This window comes from Microcaecilia unicolor, chromosome 6 (genome assembly GCF_901765095.1).
Source record: "Microcaecilia unicolor chromosome 6, aMicUni1.1, whole genome shotgun sequence".
In the NCBI taxonomy this organism is placed as follows: domain Eukaryota; kingdom Metazoa; phylum Chordata; class Amphibia; order Gymnophiona; family Siphonopidae; genus Microcaecilia; species Microcaecilia unicolor.
The window spans coordinates 265,661,634-265,684,098 of NC_044036.1; the positions used below are offsets into that span (position 1 = coordinate 265,661,634).

Genomic DNA, 22,465 nt, shown 5'->3' on the forward strand with positions numbered 1-22,465 from the left:
TATGCTGCCTAAGTACTATTCTGCAAACACCCACTTCCATAGTGCGGATTTGCAAAGGAGGGGGGGGGTATACAATGAGTAGAGCATGGGTGGGGCATAGGCAGGGCCCCACTTATGGACTAGATTCTATATATGGCACTGAAAAAATGCTATTCTATAAACCGTGCTTAAAGTTAGGCACGGTTTATAGAATAGTGCCCAACTTTAGGTACAATCTACTTTAAAGGGACCATATACAACAAGTGTGAGGATTAAATCAATCAAAAAATCTTCAAATCATCCCAAACACTAAAAAATTATTTACAGTCTTTTCACAGTGTACTGATTATTTACTCCTTCATATTGTAGTGCACGGGGATCCTCAGAATTAAATAACAGCAACAAGCCATCTAACAAACTTTTCAGTTATACTGATGGAGCTGTTCACCTCGTCATAGATCAACCCGTTTTCTCCTAATTTCTTACATATTTATATTTATTTGTTCCTTTATTTTTAATCATTTCTTAGATGAATTTCTTCTTAAAAATTGTTTTTTTTTTAAAAAATACTTTTTAAATTTTTTTCGAAAAAATATATATATTATGATGTAACTTAGCTTTTGAAGAGACTTAAAGCAGCATTATATCTCCAAAATAAACCTCTACCGACTTGGCCAGGTTTCGAAGGTCTTCTTCAGGGAAGAGGTTTCATATGAATTTATGTAGTTCTAAATGTAAACCTCTTCCCTGAAGACGACCTTCGAAACCTGGCCAAGTCGGTAGAGGTTTATTTTGGAGATATAATGCTGCTTTAAGTCTCTTCAAAAGCTAAGTTACATCATAATATATATATTTTTTCGAAAAAATTTTAAAAAGTATTTAAAAAAAAATTTTTTTTTAAGAAGAAATTCATCTAAGAAATGATTAAAAATAAAGGAACAAATAAATATAAATATGTAAGAAATTAGGAGAAAACGGGTTGATCTATGACGAGGTGAACAGCTCCATCAGTATAACTGAAAAGTTTGTTAGATGGCTTGTTGCTGTTATTTAATTCTGAGGATCCCCGTGCACTACAATATGAAGGAGTAAATAATCAATACACTGTGAAAAGACTGTAAATAATTTTTTAGTGTTTGGGATGATTTGAAAATTTTTCAACTTTAGGTACAGCCATTTCACCGACTGAAACATGATGCAAATGCACATGCCTACATTAGGTGCATATCCCGTTATTCTATAACAACATACGTTAATTTTAGGAATGTCCCCGTTTCACCCATGACCTGCCCATTTCTGCACCCCCTTTTTCAAATCGTGCGTAACTTTTAGGCATGTAAAGTTCAATTAACTTTAATTAGTGCCAATAATTGCTTTTTAAAAAGCCAATTATTGGCACTAATTAGCTTGTTCAATTAAATTGTGCGTGCAATTTTTGGTGATTTTTACAGAATTAGGGTGTATCCCCAGGATTCTATATAGCATGACTTAAGTTGCGCACACAAATCCAGTTGTAGGCACGTGCAACTTAATTAGTTAACAACTCAGTCAGCGCCGATAATGGCTGATCCACGCCTAATATACACGTGGAGATTATACCAGGTTTTCATTGGTGTAAATGGTCATGCCTAAATGTAGTTGCAGTTCCTGGCACTAACCACCAGTGGCATAGCTACAGGTGGGCCTGGGTGGGCTGTGGCCCACCCAGTTTGTACTCAGGCCCACCTAAAATTGTGGCTCTCTTGCTATGGCCAGTGGGAGTCTTCAAACCCCACCAGAATTTCCTCCTTGTCAGGCAGTCAATGCTCTTCCAAACAGCAGCTGGCACCACACACCGGCCCCTCTGCACATGCTCAGTTTTCACCAGGCGGAAGCACTGAGCATGTATGGGCTACTGGCAGCAGCGTCAGCTCAAGTCAAGTACTGCTAGCTGCTGTTTGGAAGAGCACTGGCTGCCCGAGGAGGAGGAAATCTTCAGCTGGTGCAGTTTAGGGATCCCTACCAGCTCAGGTATTTAATATTTTGTGTTTGAGGGTAGGGGGGGAGCACAGTTGAGGGGGGCCAGGAGGGGCTGAATTCCATGCCCATCCATTTTGGACTGAGGCCCACTCATAATTGGCTGTCTGGCTATGCCCCTGCTAACCACTATTCTATAGACCACACCTAACTGTAAGCATGACTTTTAGAATTGCGTTAAGCACTATTCTTCTCAGCGACAATTATAGAATCTAATACTATACGGGTAATTTTGAAAAGCATTTTTGCACACAAAACACATGCTTTATATGTATGAATAAGTTTTAATACAATTGCCCACCTTCTATTCAAGTAAACATGTACAGCCTTTACACAAACTTTACAAAGGTGTTTGGGATGAGGGTTTGGTGGAGGTATTGGACTTTATGTACGTTGTCTTGAAAACACAAACGTATCTATACAAAGTAATCTAGAGAAACTCTGCATATCGAACAGCCAGTATAAATGTAAGCATGTATGTGCTCGGCTTAATTTTCAAAATAGATCACTTTGAAAATTCAGCATTAGGTGCACAGGGAGAAATATGCATTTATTTATATGCACACAAACTTCTTTCTTTGTCATACCAAGCAGTTATTTTGTGGAACTCTTTTCCCTTTGAGCTCCAAGTAATTAGAGATTGCCTAATGTTTCAGAAGCTACTGAAGACTTTTCTATTTAGAAATTTACCTGCGCTGACTTTTAAAAGATAAAGGAAACATTCAACTCACCCCTATACCTAAGGACCCAAAGAAAAATACAAGTGACTTAACCAACTACCGCCCAGGAGCATTTATCCCTCTGATAACCAAATTAATGGAAAGTGTGGTGACCAAGCAACTCACCAATTACCTAAATAAATTCTCAATTCTTCATGAATCACAATCAGGATTTCGGGCTAATCACAGCACCGAAACAGTTCTAACTACGCTTCTCACCAAATTTAAACAAACAATTGCAACAGGAAACAACATACTTCTACTACAATTTGACATGTCCAGTGCATTCAACATGGTTAGCCATAAAATATTATTAAACATCCTAGAGTACTTCGGAGTTGGAGGTAATGTGCTTAACTGGTTCAGAGGATTTTTAACCACAAGAGCATACCAGGTGAAATCTAATTTGAGTATGCAGTGGCGTTCCTAGGGGGGTGGGGGCAGTCCGCCCCAGGTGCACGCCGCTGGGGGGGTGCCGCGTGCGCCTGTCCTCCATTGGTCCATGCTTCTTCTCTGCCCCGGAACAGGTTACTTCCTGTTCCGGGGCAGAGAAGAAGCATGGACCAACGGAGGGCAGGCGCGCACGGCACCCCCCCCCCCAGCGGCATGCACCCGGCGGGGGGGGGGGGGTTCCTTCGCGGGGGAGTACTTTCGCCGGGGGGGGGTCCGCGCTGCATCGGGGGGGAGGTGCTGCACCTGGGGGGCGGGGCACATCGGCGATCCGACCCGGGTGCCAGCTCCCCCAGGAACGCCACTGTGAGTATGTCAACTTCATGGACACCTGAATGCGGTGTGCCCCAAGGATCTCCACTCTCACCGACCCTCTTTAACCTAATGATGACACCCCTGGCTAAATTGCTATCCAATCAAGGCCTTAACCCTTACATATACGCAGATGACATCACGATTTACATTCCGTTCAAACATGACCTAAAGGAAATCACTAATGTCATCAACCACAGCTTCCAAATCATGCACTCGTGGGTGGACGCATTTCAATTAAAACAATGCAGAAAAAACACAATGTCTCATACTCACATCTCAATACAACACAAGTAAATTCACCACTATAGCCACACCAAACTTCTCCCTTCCTGTGTCAGACACCCTGAAAATTCTTGGAGCTACTTTTGACCGGAATCTCACACTTGAAAACCATGTGAAAAACACAACAAGGAAGATGTTCCACTCTATGTGGAAACTAAAAAGAGTAAAACCTTTCTTCCCAAGAAACATCTTTCGTAACCTGGTACGATCAATGGTGCTAAGTCATCTAGACTACTGCAATGCACTATATGTTGGCTGTAAAGAGCAACTCATCAAGAAACTACAAACAGCCCAAAACACAGCTGCCACACTCATATTCGGTAAAACAAAATATGAAAGTGCCAAACCCCTAAGAGAAAGGCTACACTGGCTCCCACTTAAAGAACGTATTACATTTAAGGTCTGTACTCTGGTTCACAAAATCATCCACGGAGATGCTCTGGCCTATATGACAGACCTCATTGACTTACCATCCAGAAACGCTAAAAGATCAGCACGCACATTCCTAAATCTTCACTTCCCCAGTTGTAGAGGACTAAAATACAAACTAACACATGCATCTAGCTTCTACTATATGAGCACGCAGCTGTGGAATGCATTGCCAATGGGCCTGAAAATAATTTACAACCTAATCAACTTTCGCAAATCACTGAAGACCTATCTCTTCAACAAGGCATACCACAATGACCCATAATAGGAACTGTAATACATCACCTTTTACTTGATATCCAAAATGTTTTTTTTCCCTATGCTTATTGCTTAGTTCTTGTAGATCATCTATATTCTCTGTAGTATACAAATTGCATCTATACTCTGAAATGACGTTCTATTAATCTATCTGTTTAATCTACCAGGTCATCAATATTCTTTTGGTAATATCAATTGTCTTTTACTCTGTAATGGCGATCCATTATGTTATTCACATAATCTATTATGTCATCCTTGTTCTCTATTTAATATCAACTGTACCTTTCTACTCTGGAGTGGCAAATGCCATGAAGGAACATTGTAAGCCACATTGAGCCTGCAAATAGGTGGGGAAAATGTGGGATACAAATGCAGCAAATAAAAATAAATAATAAGATCTTTACAAATGTTAAATGAATTGTTGTTTATTATGTCTCATTATGAGTATTATGTAATGTTGAACGGTTGGTTCAGTTCTTTTACTTATTGTTACCGCAATGAACTATAAAATGGTATTTGTGGGTTATAAGACCTGTGTAATGTAATGAGTATAGAATTAGCATTTTCATTATAGAATGATTGAGAACTGTAACTAAATCTCATTCAGTATTTTCTTTTATACACAGGCCTAGCTAATGCAACATTCCAGAGCAGTGCAGCGGTAAAATACATCCTCAATACAACTAGAACCCAGGATCTCACCACTGTTGCACTAGATTTCAGAACAAGAGATACAAGTGCTGTTTTGCTTCAGGCCACTAAGGGAATGGATTCTCTCCAGATTGGCATTCAGGATTCTTTCTTCTTTATAAACATTCGAAGTGGAAACAGTTTGGAAGGTGCCAGCTTATTGAGTGACACAGAGGTTTCGGATGCACTCTGGCACAGACTGGTTTTGTTTATGGAAGACCCCACTGCAGTTTCATCAAGATGGCTAGCACAGCTGGATAGCTCCAGGAATAGAACTATGCAAGGCTATGCTGGTAGTCTGAATTTCTTACACGATGAGGTGTTGCTGAATTTAGCTGAAAATTTCACAGGCTGCCTTGGAGAAGTGAGCATCGGAGGAATCATTCTTCCATTTACTGAAAGCCAACTTTTTCCACAGCAGGAGCAATTTATTAGATACAGTGGTGCCCTTCAGCTAGGGTGCAGTGGAGCTGATGTGTGTTCTTCCAGTCCTTGCCTCAATAATGGAGTGTGTCAGGATTTATTTAACTCTTTCCGCTGTGCTTGCAAAGCGGGATGGGAAGGACCTCGATGTGAAGCTAACCTTAATGAATGTCAGTCTGTTCCTTGTGTCCATGGTGACTGCATAGACTTAGTTGCAAATTATCAGTGTACGTGTTATTCAGGTTATACTGGAAGAGACTGTAATACCAATGTGGATGATTGCCAGCAACACCAGTGCCTGAATGGTGGGACGTGCATAGATGGAATTAACACCTATTCATGCAGCTGTACTGCCCAGTACTCTGGACCCCGCTGCGAGTATGTTTGCAATGTTGGTAATGTGGATTATTCTCTAAGTATGTGATGAGAACTATATATACATGCAGTGAATTAAAAAAAAGAATAATCCTCCCTTTGAGGGATTCTATAACATTATGAAGCACAATAATTAAGTTAGAATGGTTAACAAAGGCACAGAACCCATAGGTATTTTCTGCTGTTTACAATTCTGTTGCAGTCTTTTCAATAATAATCAATTTAAAGATTCACTTCAGTTTTTCTCCCTTTAGCTTTGGTGATCTCTCCTTTCCTCTTGCTAAAAATCCAGTTGAATATACTGGTGACCTATGTCTGGAGAGAAATTAGGCTAAAATGTATCATATTTGTCCCAGCCCCCTCTTCAGTTTAAATGCTGCTGCCCCCTCCCCACAGTAAATGCCAGTCATTGAGAAGGATGAGCTTTGTGATGGCAGGATGCTTGGACTGGGAGTAACCCACAAGGAAGCTACCAGTTTAACTAAGACTACATGGATGCCTCTTATGTTTGATATATATTACATTCATTTAGCGAGGAACATATGAGAGCAGATTTCATTATGTACCATGAGCGTTAAGTTCATAACTCCCCCCAAAAGTGCCTGTATCCTAAAGGCCAAAATAAGAGAAACCCTTCAAAATGACTGTACAGCAGCTTAAGCAGTCATCACAGTAATTGAACATACTCAGAAAATATATAGGAAGGACCTTCATATATAGATGGGGGAAAATGATCTGGTATAGATACTGCCTAAGGAAAGGGGGGAGTAGGAGGAGTGGGCTCTTCAACAACACCAGTAGGCGACATGAGTTAGGAACAATCTCTTTATTTAAATATTCACTGATATACATAGATATTGCAGCACTTCATCCACCTTATGATAGAATCATAGGTCCCTAAAAAAAACTATACAACCGTTCAACTACATTTTCAGTGTGAATGAATGAAAATAATTCTGAACTTGAAGCTGTGACACACCTTCCTCCAGCCAATATCCATGTGCTCAAAAAATCACATACACTTTGGGGCCCTTTTGCTAAATTGTGTTAGAGTTTCCAGCTTAACATGGAAATTTAATATACGGTAACAGAAGGGCCACCAAGAGACAAAGCTGAGCCTGGAGCAAACAATATTAAGGAGGCTGCCCCTCCCCCCCCCCCCCCCCCCCCCCCGGTCCTTTACTTGCCTGGAGTGATTGATTAGCAGGCAGCAGCAATCGAGAGAGACTGCTCTGCCAGCCTCAGGTCCTTCTTCCTACCACGTCCTGCCTCCTATGACGTAATTTCCTGTTTCCGCACAGGCAGGATGCAGCAGGAAGAAGGACCCATGGCCAGCAGAACAGTCTCAATCGCTGTTTCCTGACATTCAGTAACTCCAGGAAAGTAGAGTACAGGGAGGGGGTGGGTTGGAAGGGAGGAAAAGATGCTGGATCTCACCTGGGCTGCCGGCGCTGGGCTCCCCTTGGAGGCTGGGCCCAGGGGAATCTTGCCCCTCCACACCTCTACTTCTCAGCAGCCCTGGGTAACTGCAAAACTAATGTGATAGTTTTGGGGGCATTTCCTTCATTTTTCAATACAGGTTCCACTTTAAAAGTTCCCATGGTATGCAGTACTGAGGTAGTAGTTAACGCAGAACAACTTAGCACCGCCTATATAGGAAACAGTAAATAGTCCTGTGCTAGCTGCACATAACATGCTGCATTTACTGTGCACTGAGTAAAGTGCTGCATCCTCTATTCTCTACCCATGCCCTGCCCAGTTATGCCCTTAGCATCAAAAATGCTATTAACTTGTAGTTTAACGCATGGTAATAGCAAAAGTACCACAAAAGCCATTACCATGTGTATGCTTGACTGGTAGTGCACACTGAACCACACATTAATAGCCTAACACACATCAGTAAAAGAGCTCCCTACTGTTCATTCCTCAAATGCCATTCTCCCCGTATTCTTCAAAGTTTACAGTGTCTTGACATGATTTATATCTTGGACATGCTAGTCCAGCCTGAAGGATATGCCAAAGCAAGGTCCAGATTGTGCTGCCTTCTAAGAGCAACTAACAAAACTTGGTGATATTTTGATCGTATTTCCCATTGTTACTTTTTAGAGTATTTTTTTATGTATTATAAAGGGAAAGGGAAATGATATACTGCCTTTCTGAGGTTTTTGCAGCTACATTCAAAGTGGTTTACATATATTCAGGTACTTATTTTGTACCAGGGGCAATGGAGGGTTAAGTAAGTGACTTGCCCAGAGTCACAAGGAGCTGCAGTGGGAATTGAACTCAGTTCTCCAGGATCAAAGTCCACTGCATTAACCACTAGGCTACTCCTCCACAACATAGGTGACATAGGGCCACTGTGCCTTTATAAAATAAGCTTGTAGTAAGACGCCCACAAATCCTCTCATGCTGATTTACATCTGCTCCAAAGAAGGTGCAAATGTGTGCATAAACTCTAAGCATGCACACGCATAAAATATGGGCATATATTGCAACTATGTCCTCAAACACCTATGAACAGATTATGTAAAACGTAGGCACACGCTGCAATGTTGCAAGTGTAGATCAACTTGCACTTTGATAAGAGTCATTTGCTTTAAAAAAATTCTTCCTCTGAGTCTATATTTTATCTGCTCACATTTTTCCACCTGATGGACAAATTAATAGCATTGATACTGTAGAAGAGGTCACATCATTTAGCTAAGATGCTTACAGTTATTGTTCAGAAAATTAAATAGCTTCATGCTTTTATTTCTGTATTTCTAGGTGGTCATATCCGCCAGAAGTGTGTGGCAAGAACTTTACCTGTCTGAATGATGGCAGATGCGCCAGTGGGATCTGGGGAGCTAATTGTAGCTGCAAAGCAGGATTCACAGGAAAGATGTATGCTACACTGGACTTGCCACTGTGTTCCGCTGGAAAACTTATTAAAAATATATTTTGCAGACTCGTGGGGACAAATTTACTGGAAATGGAATTTCCAAGGCAAAATTTGGGAGACAAAAAATGAACCATTCTTAGCCTACTGTTTCTAGGGAGTTTAGGGGGAGATTCTATATATGGCGCCTAAAAAATTGGTGCGGAAATCGGTGCCAACTAAGTGTATTCTATAAGGGGCACCAAGATTTAGGCGTGGTATACAGAATACACTTAGTGGATATCTCAGCGCTTAAAACTATGTACATCCATTTACACCAATGAAAACCTGGCATCTAGGTTTAGGCGCATTGGGCTATAATATTCTATAACTATGCATGTAAATTTCAGGATGCCCACAAAATGCCCATTTCCCCACCCATAACCATGCTCCTTTTTGCCTATGCATGTTAGAAGTTCAGCACACAGCGCTGCATACGTCTAGTACATAAGTACATAAGTACATAAGTAATGCCATACTGGGAAAAGACCAAGGGTCCATCGAGCCCAGCATCCTGTCCACGACAGCGGCCAATCCAGGCCAAGGGCACCTGGCAAGCTTCCCAAACGCACAAACATTCTATACATGTTATTCCTGGAATTTTGGATTTTTCCAAGTCCGTTTAGTAGCAGTTTATGGACTTGTCCTTTAGGAAACCGTCCAACCCCTTTTTAAACTCTGCTAAGCTAACCGCCTTCACCACTTTCTCCGGCAACGAATTCCAGAGTTTAATTACACGTTGGGTGAAGAAAAATTTTCTCTGATTTGTTTTAAATTTACTACACTGTAGTTTCATCGCATGCCCCCTAGTCCTAGTATTTTTGGAAAGCGTGAACAGAAGCTTCACATCCACCTGTTCCACTCCACTCATTATTTTATATACCTCTATCATGTAGCGCTTTAGAAATGATAAGTAGTAGTAGTAGTAGTAATTACAGAATATGCTTAGTGAATTGTGCACGTAAATTCTAAATACTGCCAATTACTGCTCATTGTTGCTTGTTATGTGTTTTTATCAATGCTCATTATCTTGTTAAGCTTAAGTTACTTGTGTTGTTATAGAAACCGCTTGGATTTTGGCGTGGATCTCTAGGCACGCTACATAGAATCTGAGGATTAGTGTCTAACCCTCTTGTTTACTAAGTCATGCTAGTGGCTGCCGTGCGCTAATGCCGACACAGCCCATTCACTTTGAATGGGCTGTGTTAGCATTGCCACCGGCTCAGTAAACAGCAAATTGACTAGGACAGAGTACCTATATCTGGGAGCTTGTTTTCAATAGGCACCATAGTTTAGACATAAACCACCAGATTCTATAAACAGTGACTAAAGCTGTGCACGCAAATCAGCACGCATTGCGTACGCAACTTAATTTAACAAGCTAATCGGCGCTGATAATTGGCCACTAACAAGCAATTATTGGCACTAATTAGAACTTACATGTGCAACTTTCTAAGCATATTCTGTAAAGTGGTGTGTGTAAAGTCTAATGCATGGATCACAAAAGGAGGCGTGGCAGTGGGAGGGGCATGGGCAGGTTGTTGGTGTTCCTAAAAATTACATGCACTGTTATAGAACATGCCTGATCTGCACCTAAGTAAGACATGGGCATTTACACCAGGTTTTAGTTGCTGTAAATGGCTATGCCTAAATTTTATTTGCGGGACAGCCGCTACGCGTATTCTATAAACAGTGGCTAAAGTTAGGCGTGGTTTTTTTGTGCCATATATAGAATATGGCCCAAAACGTGGGCAGCTATGGTAATGAATTTACTGTAGAGTGGGAAAAAATAGTGATATTGTACAGCTTTAGTTCTTTTTTTCTTAGCTCAATTATTTTTATTATGGAGGATTGACTGGACACTACAGTGTACAGCCATTAAAATTGATCTTGCCAGCATCAATTTAACATTTTTGATTGGTGAACCTCATTCTTCAATTTGTTTCTACTATTCTTTAATCATGTTAAATAATTCCAAAAGAAGGAAATAATGTCTAAAATACTACACTATTTTAATAAATCTTGGCATGCAATACATGCTAAGAAGCCCATTTTATACCTATGGGGCTTCATAGCATATAGCGTTCTAATTCCATTAGCACATACTTAGGGGTATGTTTACTAAGGTGCGTTAGCGTTTTTAACGAGTCTGTTAATTTAAGGTGCGTTAAACGCTAACGCGCCTATACATTTCTATGGGTGAGTTAGCGTTTAATGCGCGTACACCATTTACATGCATTAAAAACGCTAAGGCGCCCATAGCACCGTTTACGTAAACCTAGCCCTAAGCTTTAGCAAAAAGGGCTCCTCAATGTGCCACTTTTCAGGATGGTATAGAAATTTTTTTTTACATTGTTTGTATTTCCCCCTCCCCTCTAAAATTAGCTGTACACATGATGGGCAGGTTGTACCACACAACTTGATATTAAGGCTTTTCTGTTTGGGTTCTAGGATCAACAGGTAATTATAACATGGAACCAATATTAGCGAATCATATGCTGCTTTCAGGGTGTCCAGATGTTAGTTAGGGTCAAAACACTGCAGACAGAGCTAGAAATGTCAAGAAAAGGCAGGGATGTTGGATTTAGCTCATGCCTCTCTTAGTTGTTCAAGGTGAGTTACATTTGGGTACAGTAGGTATTTTCCTGTTCTTAGAGGGTTTACAATCTGTTTATACATGAGACAATGGAGATTTAAGTGACTTGCTCAAGGTCACAAGAAGCAGCAATGGAATTTGAGCAGGGCTTCCCTGATTCTCAGCCCACCACTCTTAATCATTAAGCTAAAGAAAATGTTTTGTCTACCACTGATACTATTTTATCTTGGCTAAGTCTAATCATAAAAGCAATTAAGGAATGGATGAGATGTATATCAAAATATAGTTTTTGGATAGTGAAGTTACTTAATACTTTTGCTGTAGTTCATTGCTTAACTCTCAGAATTAAAGCAGGGGTGTAGCTATGGAGGCCTCCCCCCCCCCCCCCCCCCCCCCCAGTCTTGGTTCTGGCATCCTCTCGCCTCTGACACAGCCCTGTATCTCCCTTCCCCCGCCGGTCCGGTATCTATGTTCCTTCTCTTCCCTTCCCTTCCCTCCATCCCTTCATGGTTTTGACATCTTTTTCCCTTCTCTCCCCGCCCCCTTGTACTTGAGTCCTCTGAACAGAGCAGATGACTAAGATGGGGTAGGAAAATAGAGCAAAAGATGACTGGGACTTGGTGACTGAGTAGGAGAGTGTTGGGGAGCAGAGCAGGGAATTTACAATGGGAGAGATGGAGTGGGAATTTTGAGCGGATAGTGAATACTTAGCAATTGGTAGGTATGGGTGGGGGCATATTGATGGGCTGAGAGGATAAGTGAGGGTGTGAAATGTGGGCTAAGAGAGGGGATGAAGTGTGGGAAAAAGTTGAGACAGTGTGTGAAAGACCTGGAAGAATGGAGAGAGCATGAGAGGCATTGAAAAGGGATGAGTACTGGGGAGGGATATGAGGGGAAGGGAACTGGTCTCTGAAGGGGTTGAGCGAGGGCAAAAATGTGGCTAAAAAGATGGGGTTCAGGGTAAGAAAAGAATGGTCTGGAGGCAAGAAAAGGAGAGATGGGGATGGAGCTGGGGCCGGTGAGGGGATGAGAGGCAATTGTGGGCTAAGGGTGAGTACAGAGAATGGAAATGGAGAGCTAGGGAGTGGGTGAGAGATGTGGTTGGAGACTGGGGAAGGAGAGAGATACAGGGGGAAATGGGGGTGCTGGGGAGGGGATGAGAGGGAAATGGGAAAAACTAGAAGATAGATGAGATATGAAAAAGAGTAGACTAGAGGGTGAGAGAAAGGGAGAATGAGGATACAAATAAATGGGCAAATATAAACACAGAGAAGGAAAGAAAGACAAAAGGAGAGAGAAGAAATGGAAAGATAAACCTGGAAAAGAATTTAGGAGAAGACTGACACAAGAAAAGTAAAAAAAGAGACTGGGGCCAGCTCAATTAGAAAAATAAAATACCCAGACTACAAAGGAGGATAGAAGGGAATATAGTGGACTTGGGGAAAGTAAGGCGATAGAATGGAGATGCTGAATTTGGATGGGAGGAAGAAAGGGGAAGTACTGGAATGGGATGGGGAAACATGCTAGCCTGGAGGGAGGAAGAAGGGATATTGGAGGATGCTGGACATGGAGTGAGTAGGAAGACAGGGAGATGCTAGGCATGGGGGGGGGGGGGGGGGGGGGTAAGAAAACAATGGGGAGTGCTGGACATTGGATGGAGATGGGGACAGAGAAGGGGGTATGCTGGACATGGGAAGAGTAAGGATATAGGCAGTGCTTTTTTTGTAGAAATAAAGGTGCTGGTACTCATTATGGGCAGGGTCACCCCATATGGCTCCACCCCTATAATAGCCACAGCCCTTATACCAGCTATAGCGCGTATAAACAGACATCATTGAAAATATTATACTAGTATAGGAGAACAAAATAACATTATTTTTTTCATTATAAATAATTTCTGTAAGCTGTTACAGCTCCAGTATACCCAGTGCAAAATAAGACAGCAGATGTAAGTTCTCAAATTGGACATATTTCAAACACTAAAATGAAAATAAAATGATTTTTTCTACCTTTGTTATCTGGTGACTTTGTTTTTCTGATCATGTTGGCCGAGTATCTGATTCTGCTGCTGCTATCTGTCCTCTTAACTCCGTTTCCAAGGCTTCCTTTCCATTTATTTCTTTACTTTCCTCCTTTCTTCTTCATTTCTTGCCCTATATCCATAAGTAAAAGCTGGGTCCTCCGCAGACTTGACTATCCAGTGGATCCAGCTTCTGCCTATTTTCTCCATCCATGTGCAGTTTTTCTCCTCTCTTCCTTTTCCCTCATTTCATCTCCTTCATCTCTCTTCCCTCCCCTCTATGTCCAGCAATTTCTCCTCTCTCCCTGAGCCCTGCCCTCCCACCCATGCCCATCTGTCCCCTGCCCCCTCCATTCATTCCTATCCAGCAATTCCCCTCTCTCCCTAAGCCCTGCCCTCCCATCCATGCCCATCCATGCTCCCCTGCCCCTCCATTCATCCCTATCCAGAAATTCCCCTCTCTCCCTGAGCCCTGCCCTCCCATCCATGCCCATCCATGCTCCTCTGTCCCCTGCACCCTCCATTCATCCCTATAAAGCAATTCCCCTCTCTTCCTGAGCCCTGCCATCCATGTCCAGATGGTCCTCTCTCCCTTGCCCTCCCGTTCCCATGTCCAACTGCCTGTCTGCCCGCCCTGTCGCCCTCTTCTCCCCCCAAGGATCCTTTTTCTTTTATTTTAAATTTACCTGACCTCCGAGTCCGACTGCATGGGCAGCAGCGTCACTGAAAGTGCTCCCCTCCCGAGTCCCGATGTCTCTAGCAGAAGCTTCCTGATACATTCATTCTCAGTGTCCCGCCCTCGAGGGCGGGACACTGAGAATGAACGAATAAGGAAGCTTCTGCTAGAGACGTTGGGACTCGGGAGGAGAGCGCTTTCAGTGACGCTGCTGCCCATGCGGTCAACCTCGGATGGAGGTTAGGTAAATTTAAAATTAAAAAAATGGTCCTTGAGGGGAGAAGAGGGCGCCAGGGCGGGCAGATAAGTGGCGGTAAGCATGGCGTGGCGGCACCCTCCAGAGGTTGGTGCCTCCCTGCTATGCTTACCGTGTCGGACTGGCCCTATGGCTCCAGCACACCACGCCCCTGGGGGACTGAGAGGAAGTGCAGGACAAAAAAAGGTGCCGGTACGCCGTACTGTCGTGTACCGGCTACTACTACTACTACTATTTAGCATTTCTATAGCGCTACAAGGCATACGCAGCGCTGCACAAACATAGAAGAAAGACAGTCCCTGCTTAAAGAGCTTACAATCTAATAGACAAAAAATAAATAAAGTAAGCAAATCAAATCAATTAATGTGAACGGGAAGGAAGAGAGGAGGGTAGGTGGAGGCGAGTGGTTACAAGTGGTTACGAGTCAAAAGCAATGTTAAAGAGGTGGGCTTTCAGTCTAGATTTAAAGGTGGCCAAGGATGGGGCAAGACGTAGGGGCTCAGGAAGTTTATTCCAGGCGTAGGGTGCAGCGAGACAGAAGGCGCGAAGTCTGGAGTTGGCAGTAGTGGAGAAGGGAACAGATAAGAAGGATTTATCCATGGAGCGGAGTGCACGGGAAGGGGTGTAGGGATGGACAAGTGTGGAGAGATACTGGGGAGCAGCAGAATGAGTACATTTATAGGTTAGTAGAAGACGTTTGAACAGGATGCGAAAATGGATAGGGAGCCAGTGAAGGGTCTTGAGGAGAGGGGTAGTATGAGTAAAGCGACCCTGGCAGAAGATGAGACGGGCAGCAGAGTTTTGAACCGACTGGAGAGGGGAGGTGACTAAGTGGGAGGCCAGCAAGAAGCAGATTGCAGTAGTCTAAACGAGAGGTGACAAGGGTGTGGATGAGGGTTTTGGTAGAGTGCTCGGAAAGAAAGGGGCAGCACAAAAAAAGCACTGGATATAGGGGAGATATTGACATGGGAGAGAAGGACAAAGGGTTGCTGGATATGAGGGGGAGTAGGGTGACAGGGAGAGATGCTGGATGGAGGTAAGGGAAAGAGGATATTCTGGATGGAGGGAGCAAGAGAAAGAGAGAAGATACTGGTCAGAGGAGTGAAAATAGAGAGAGGGTGTTGTACAGAAGGGAGGAAAGGGAAAGCGAAGGTGCCAGAAGAAAGGAGAGATTTAGCAAACGAGTAGGGAATAATAGGAGGTAGATGTGGTAGGAGGGTAGATGTGGTAAAAAAAAAAAAAGGAAGCTTGAAGACTGAAACTATTCAGTCTTCAATCTTACATTTTTTTTAACCACATTTATCTGCTGAGACTTCATTCTTTCTTACTAAAGTCTCAGCAGATAAGCAGAAAAATAAATGAAGAAAAGCTGAAAAGAAAAGATCAAAGTCAGATGGCTAGAGGAGAGGAAGTGAAGACAGGAAGGTAGAGAAGTGGCAGATGGACTAGAGATCTTATAAAGAAAAGACAGAGGAAAGGAGAAACTGGAGATTGGGACAAGCATAATTGGAAAAAAAAACAAAACAACCAGACAACAAAGGTAGAAAGAATTTTATTCTTGATTCAGTGAATGGAAAATGTAAATTTTACAGTAAATTTACTTACTTTCTTTATATTTTGCAGAAGCACTACTCACACCTATATGCCTAGTCCCCCCCCCCCCCCCCCCCCCCCCACACACACACACACACAAAATGTCAGGTCTGGCTACACCACTGTATTAAACTACTACTTACTTACTACTACTACTTACTACTACTACTTATCATTTCTAAAGTATTGGTATTGTTCACTAGGAAAGCTGAGAGTTCTGTAAACTGTCATTATTTCAAATGGAAACGTGACTGTTTAGGGACAGTGAGACTTATGGCTACAGAAAAAGGCAACCAGTGAGGAATAAAAAACAGTCTATTGGAAAAAGGGCAAAATCTAACCTAAATTTCTTTAAGAGTCTTCCATATAATATTGTCACTTATCAATGCTTTCAACATTATAAAAGAAATAGAAAGGAATAAATACCTCACTATCTGGTTAGCCAGCTAAAATCAACATTAATACAGCTCAACCCCTTTATAATGTGATCCATTACAATGTGAATCTGCTTATAATGTGATGCAAGTGTAGCTCCCGATTTGATTAACAAGAGATGGCATGACATCACAAGGCCGAAGCCGTCTCCACCTCCTTGGGTTAAGGAAATTCATCAAACCTTAAACAAATGGAAGTCCAGCAAACCCAAGTGGCTAGAGAGATGTGTTGTCCGGTACTAGTCACCCATCTGGTACCGACCAGCAGGTATACATAGGCAGTGCCTAGACTATACTTTACTCTCTGTTCTGCATGCTTCCTTGTTCTCAACCAACATGGCTGAAGGCTTTGGAAGATGCACAAATGGCTTCTTCATATCTACATATTTACAGCAGTGGTCAACATTGGAGGGGAGGGAAGGTTAAACTAGATACAACTATGGATGCAACCAAAGACTATGAGGATGAGAAACCTGAGCCGCCACTTAAGATCACAGAGGCGCTTGCAGGTTTGCAAACGGGACTTAATTTCTTGACTGAAATCATTAAAAAGAAGCAAAGAGATGCAATTCTATTCTATTGTATTAGGTTGTTTCTATTCCGTCTTTAATTATATAGGGCCAGATTCAATATAAGATGCCTAAAAAATCCACGTGGTAAACATTTCCGCCTAAGCACCTAGATTTAGCTGCAGTATATAGAATACACTTAGTTGATATTCCAGCACATAAAACTGCGTGCCTCCATTTACACCAGTGAAAACTTGGTGTAAATCCCTGTGCATAGATGTACATGCACTGGGTCATATTCTATAACTACGCATGTAAATTTAGGAATGCCCATGGAATGCCCATTTCCCCACCCATAGCCACACCCCTTTTGAACTGCATGCATTTGAATTTAGGTACAGTTCATTAGCAGGTTGTGCGCATAAATTCTAATTATTGCCAATTAGTGCTCATTATTGCTTGTTAAATGCTATTATCAATGCTGATTAGCTTGTTAAGCCAATTATGTTACATGCATTGTTATAGAATATGCCTGGATTTCAGCGCGGATCTCTAGGCGCGCTATATAGAATCCGGCAGATAGTGCAAAGCGGATTACAATGAGACTTCTAATCAGAAGGAATTTACAAAAATCAATCAAACAGTCAATCCTCAATATATTTTTAAAGTAGACTCTAAAGTTCATTTGTTAATGTATGCTTAGATGACACATAGTTCATTTAAAAACCTTTATTGGCATCTTAAATACTTTATTTTATGGACAAGGTGGCGGTTTGAGACACTCATTTATCCTCATTGGTTGAATAAATACAGAGTTCATTATGTTTTCCCTTTTCTTTTAAACTTTAGACAACTGTACAATGCATCGATAAAAGATTGAAACATGATTTATATACAGTATTCTTATTCTATAGTACTGCAATTATCACGCACATGCAAAATTGATTACAGATACGGTATAAGTTGAATGCAGAAAAATGGGTTTGAAATTTTTAACGCGATATGCTTATACCACAATTTGTTTCTTTGGAGCCCAAGCACCACGTTATAACAGTGTTGAGCTGTATATGAATAGGAAACCTAAGTTAACTTCTTGCCTTTAATTTTATTTGTTCTTTCTTTCAGCTGTCAAATCAACATTGATGACTGTGAATCAAATCCTTGCCTGAATGGAGGAACCTGCCAGGATTTAGTGAACAGATACAAGTGTATCTGCAATGCTAATTTCACTGGAGGGCATTGTGAGGTAAATTCATTGACTGTATAAGACTCCAAGGACACTGCATCATAGCTACATGCCAGTGGGACTGTAGTCAGCATTTTTGTTATAGCTATAAAATGGGAGACATGACTCAGTACAGCTGAGCTTTGGTTTTTGAAACAAAATGTTATGTCAGACTGGAGTTTAAAGCTCCATGTGGAGATTTCATCACTATGCACAATGCAATGCTGAAATAGGTTAGAGATACAAAGACCCAAATAGCTACAGCTCTTCTCTTGTACCTATGATGCAGTAAGTAACCTTTGTTCTCACTGATGCCACCACAACATTTACAGTGGTGGAAATAAGTATTTGATCCCTTGCTGATTTTGTAAGTTTGCCCACTGACAAAGACATGAGCAGCCCATAATTGAAGGGTAGGTTATTGGTAACAGTGAGAGATAGCACATCACAAATTAAATCCGGAAAATCACATTGTGGAAAGTATATGAATTTATTTGCATTCTGCAGAGGGAAATAAGTATTTGATCCCCCACCAACCAGTAAGAGATCTGGCCCCTACAGACCAGGTAGATGCTCCAAATCAACTCGTTACCTGCATGACAGACAGCTGTCGGCAATGGTCACCTGTATGAAAGACACCTGTCCACAGACTCAGTGAATCAGTCAGACTCTAACCTCTACAAAATGGCCAAGAGCAAGGAGCTGTCTAAGGATGTCAGGGACAAGATCATACACCTGCACAAGGCTGGAATGGGCTACAAAACCATCAGTAAGACGCTGGGCGAGAAGGAGACAACTGTTGGTGCCATAGTAAGAAAATGGAAGAAGTACAAAATGACTGTCAATCGACAAAGATCTGGGGCTCCACGCAAAATCTCACCTCGTGGGGTATCCTTGATCATGAGGAAGGTTAGAAATCAGCCTACAACTACAAGGGGGGAACTTGTCAATGATCTCAAGGCAGCTGGGACCACTGTCACCACGAAAACCATTGGTAACACATTACGACATAACGGATTGCAATCCTGCAGTGCCCGCAAGGTCCCCCTGCTCCGGAAGGCACATGTGACGGCCCGTCTGAAGTTTGCCAGTGAACACCTGGATGATGCCGAGAGTGATTGGGAGAAGGTGCTGTGGTCAGATGAGACAAAAATTGAGCTCTTTGGCATGAACTCAACTCGCCGTGTTTGGAGGAAGAGAAATGCTGCCTATGACCCAAAGAACACCGTCCCCACTGTCAAGCATGGAGGTGGAAATGTTATGTTTTGGGGGTGTTTCTCTGCTAAGGGCACAGGACTACTTCACCGCATCAATGGGAGAATGGATGGGGCCATGTACCGTACAATTCTGAGTGACAACCTCCTTCCCTCCGCCAGGGCCTTAAAAATGGGTCGTGGCTGGGTCTTCCAGCACGACAATGACCCAAAACATACAGCCAAGGCAACAAAGGAGTGGCTCAGGAAGAAGCACATTAGGGTCATGGAGTGGCCTAGCCAGTCACCAGACCTTAATCCCATTGAAAACTTATGGAGGGAGCTGAAGCTGCCAGTTTCCAAGCGACAGCCCAGAACTCTTAATGATTTAGAGATGATCTGCAAAGAGGAGTGGACCAAAATTCCTCCTGACATGTGTGCAAACCTCATCATCAACTACAGAAGACGTCTGACCGCTGTGCTTGCCAACAAGGGTTTTGCCACCAAGTATTAGGTCTTGTTTGCCAGAGGGATTAAATACTTATTTCCCTCTGCAGAATGCAAATAAATTCATATACTTTCCACAATGTGATTTTCCGGATTTAATTTGTGATGTGCTATCTCTCACTGTTACCAATAACCTACCCTTCAATTATGGGCTGCTCATGTCTTTGTCAGTGGGCAAACTTACAAAATCAGCAAGGGATCAAATACTTATTTCCACCACTGTAGGTGTGAGTTAAACTTTTACAGGTGTATACAAATGTGGCTTTTAAAAAAGAAGGGGGGTGCTTTAAATCAGGGGTTCTCAACCTAGTCCCTTAGCACACACCCAGCTACTCAGATTTTCAGGATACTCACAAAGAATTTGCATGAGATAAATTTACATACATTGGAGTAGTGCATGCAAATGTATTTCATGCATATTCATTGTGCGTATCCTAAAATCCTGACTGACTGCGTGTGCTCTGAGGACTGGGTTGAGAATCCCTGTTCTTAATTAATCAAATATAGTTCTCAAGAATATTTTCTTGATAAGTGGGTGTCTTCCCACATTATGCATGCAAGGCAGTGCATGGTTTGCTATGCTGGATGGCATTCTTCATTGCTGTTGCTGTTGACTAACTTCTCCATTGCATGTGGCTTCTGTCGATACAGGAGCTGTTTACTGCTGCTTTGCATGAGGCGGTGGAATATCTTTCTCTAGTGTTCTCACTTTGTATTGCTGCATGCTTGTATTATACAGGTCATATATTTCACTTTGTGCTTTGGAGTACTCATATTTTGAGCAGATATCCCTGGTTCAAAGATCTCTATTATGCTGCTTATAACCTTATGGAGAAGGCAACCATAAAATAGTAGTTTAAGACTAAGAATCCATTCACCTCTTAACCCCCCCCCTTTTTTATAAAGGTGAGTGGCAATGCAGATACAACCCATTCACTTTGAATGGGCCATGTCACCATTACCACACTAGCAGCCACTAGCATGGCTTTGTAAAAGGGAGGGTTAGTGTACCCAGTGGGTTTAGATTAATTTTTGCTACGCTAAAAAAATTAGGAGGCACCTTCCAAATGTTTTAGACACTCACTTAGGGAGCTTTGAAAATGGATTAGGACAGGGCACCTAAATATAAGAGCCTATTTTCTTTTTTTTGTAATTTTTATTTTATTAACAAACACATTAGTTGCTTTATATCGTTGTAGAGCCTATTTTCAATGAGTAGAAAGGTTTAGGCATCTAAAAACAGGCAGCTATTGTGATGGAGTTAGGGTGTGGAAAATGAGTGCCTAGTATTCCAAAATCTAGGCACTTCAGAAAAGTGCAGAGTGTTTGATCAAAATGTCTCCCTACGTTTTAAGGACTGTACTGTTTTAGAATGGTTTTTCTGTAATTTTTTTTTAAATAAAAACACATCTTTCATTATGTTGTGCCCCCTACCTCAGTTTAACAATTAAAAAAAACCTCAAAACTTGACTTCTGAATGAAAACACTTATATACCACAGTCAAGGACCAGTCTGTTCAATAGTTTATAATCTAACCTACACAATCATCACTTCCTACAAAAAGATTTCCCTCCCCCTGTCCTGAGCATAGAAGCCTCCAGATTTTTGGTGCCAGCTCCTTTCATAGCCTACATACTGGTGGATTTGTTGGAATTTGTGGGGACAGTTCAAGAAGGTCATTAGCACCAAGCCAACCTTCTATCAGATCAGTAGAGCTACAAATGGCCACTAATGACTGGAATAATAAAGGGACCAATATTCAAAACCGCTTGTATGTTCAGTGTCAGTGCAGAATGTGTAAGTAAAAAAAAAAACTCAAGCAGCATTATACATTGAGTTAAAGGAGCAGGCCACGTGTGGTACAGATTCTGGGCTAGATTCTATGGCGCCTGAAAATTCCACGTGGAAAAAAATACACCTAGGCGTATTTTCTAAAGTATGCCTAAATTTTATAGGTTTAGATTTCTGTGCAGTATATAGAATACGCCAAGTGCTTTTCCCTGCGACCAACTTGTTGCGGCCATTTATGTCACATTTTACTTGGTGTAAATCCTGACACCTAAATTAGGTGCAGAGCAGGTGTATTCTTAACAACGCGCATAGATTTTAGAAATGCCCACAACCTACCTGTGGCCACAACCCCTTTTCAACTATGCAACTTAGAATTTATGTGCATCACATTACAGAATACGTTGTCGAGTTGTGCACGTAACTCTAAATGCCAATTAGTGGTAATTAATTGTTTGTTAACATCCAATTGACAGCGCTGATTAGATAGTTAACTAATTAAGTTACACATATTGTTATAGAATATGCTTCGATTTCTGCTCAGAAATTAAGGCACAATATATAGAATCCAGCAGATTCTATAACAGCTCACCTAAATTTTAAGCACCCTTTGAATCCTTAAATTTATAAGGAAAAATTAATTCTTACCTGATAATTTTCTTTCCATTAGTCCCAACAGATCAATCCAGAGACTTGTGGGTTGTGTCCTTCTACCAGCAGGTGGAGATAGAGAGAACCTCTGAGGTTTGCTACAGTGGGGGAAATAAGTATTTGATCCCTTGCTGATTTTGTAAGTTTGCCCACTGACAAAGACA

The 22,465-nt window shown here is 41.8% G+C and overlaps 1 protein-coding gene across 1 annotated transcript in view; it reads left to right on the forward strand.

Moving 5' to 3' along the window:
* The window catches only part of CRB2 (crumbs cell polarity complex component 2), a 189,755-nt gene that overhangs the window by 160,396 nt on the left and 6,894 nt on the right, over positions 1-22,465 (forward strand). The window contains exons 10-12 of the mRNA XM_030207351.1: positions 5,075-5,939; positions 8,703-8,819; positions 18,063-18,183. Coding sequence (XP_030063211.1) covers positions 5,075-5,939; positions 8,703-8,819; positions 18,063-18,183 — 1,103 coding nt within the window. The remainder of the gene's footprint in view (positions 1-5,074; positions 5,940-8,702; positions 8,820-18,062; positions 18,184-22,465) is intronic.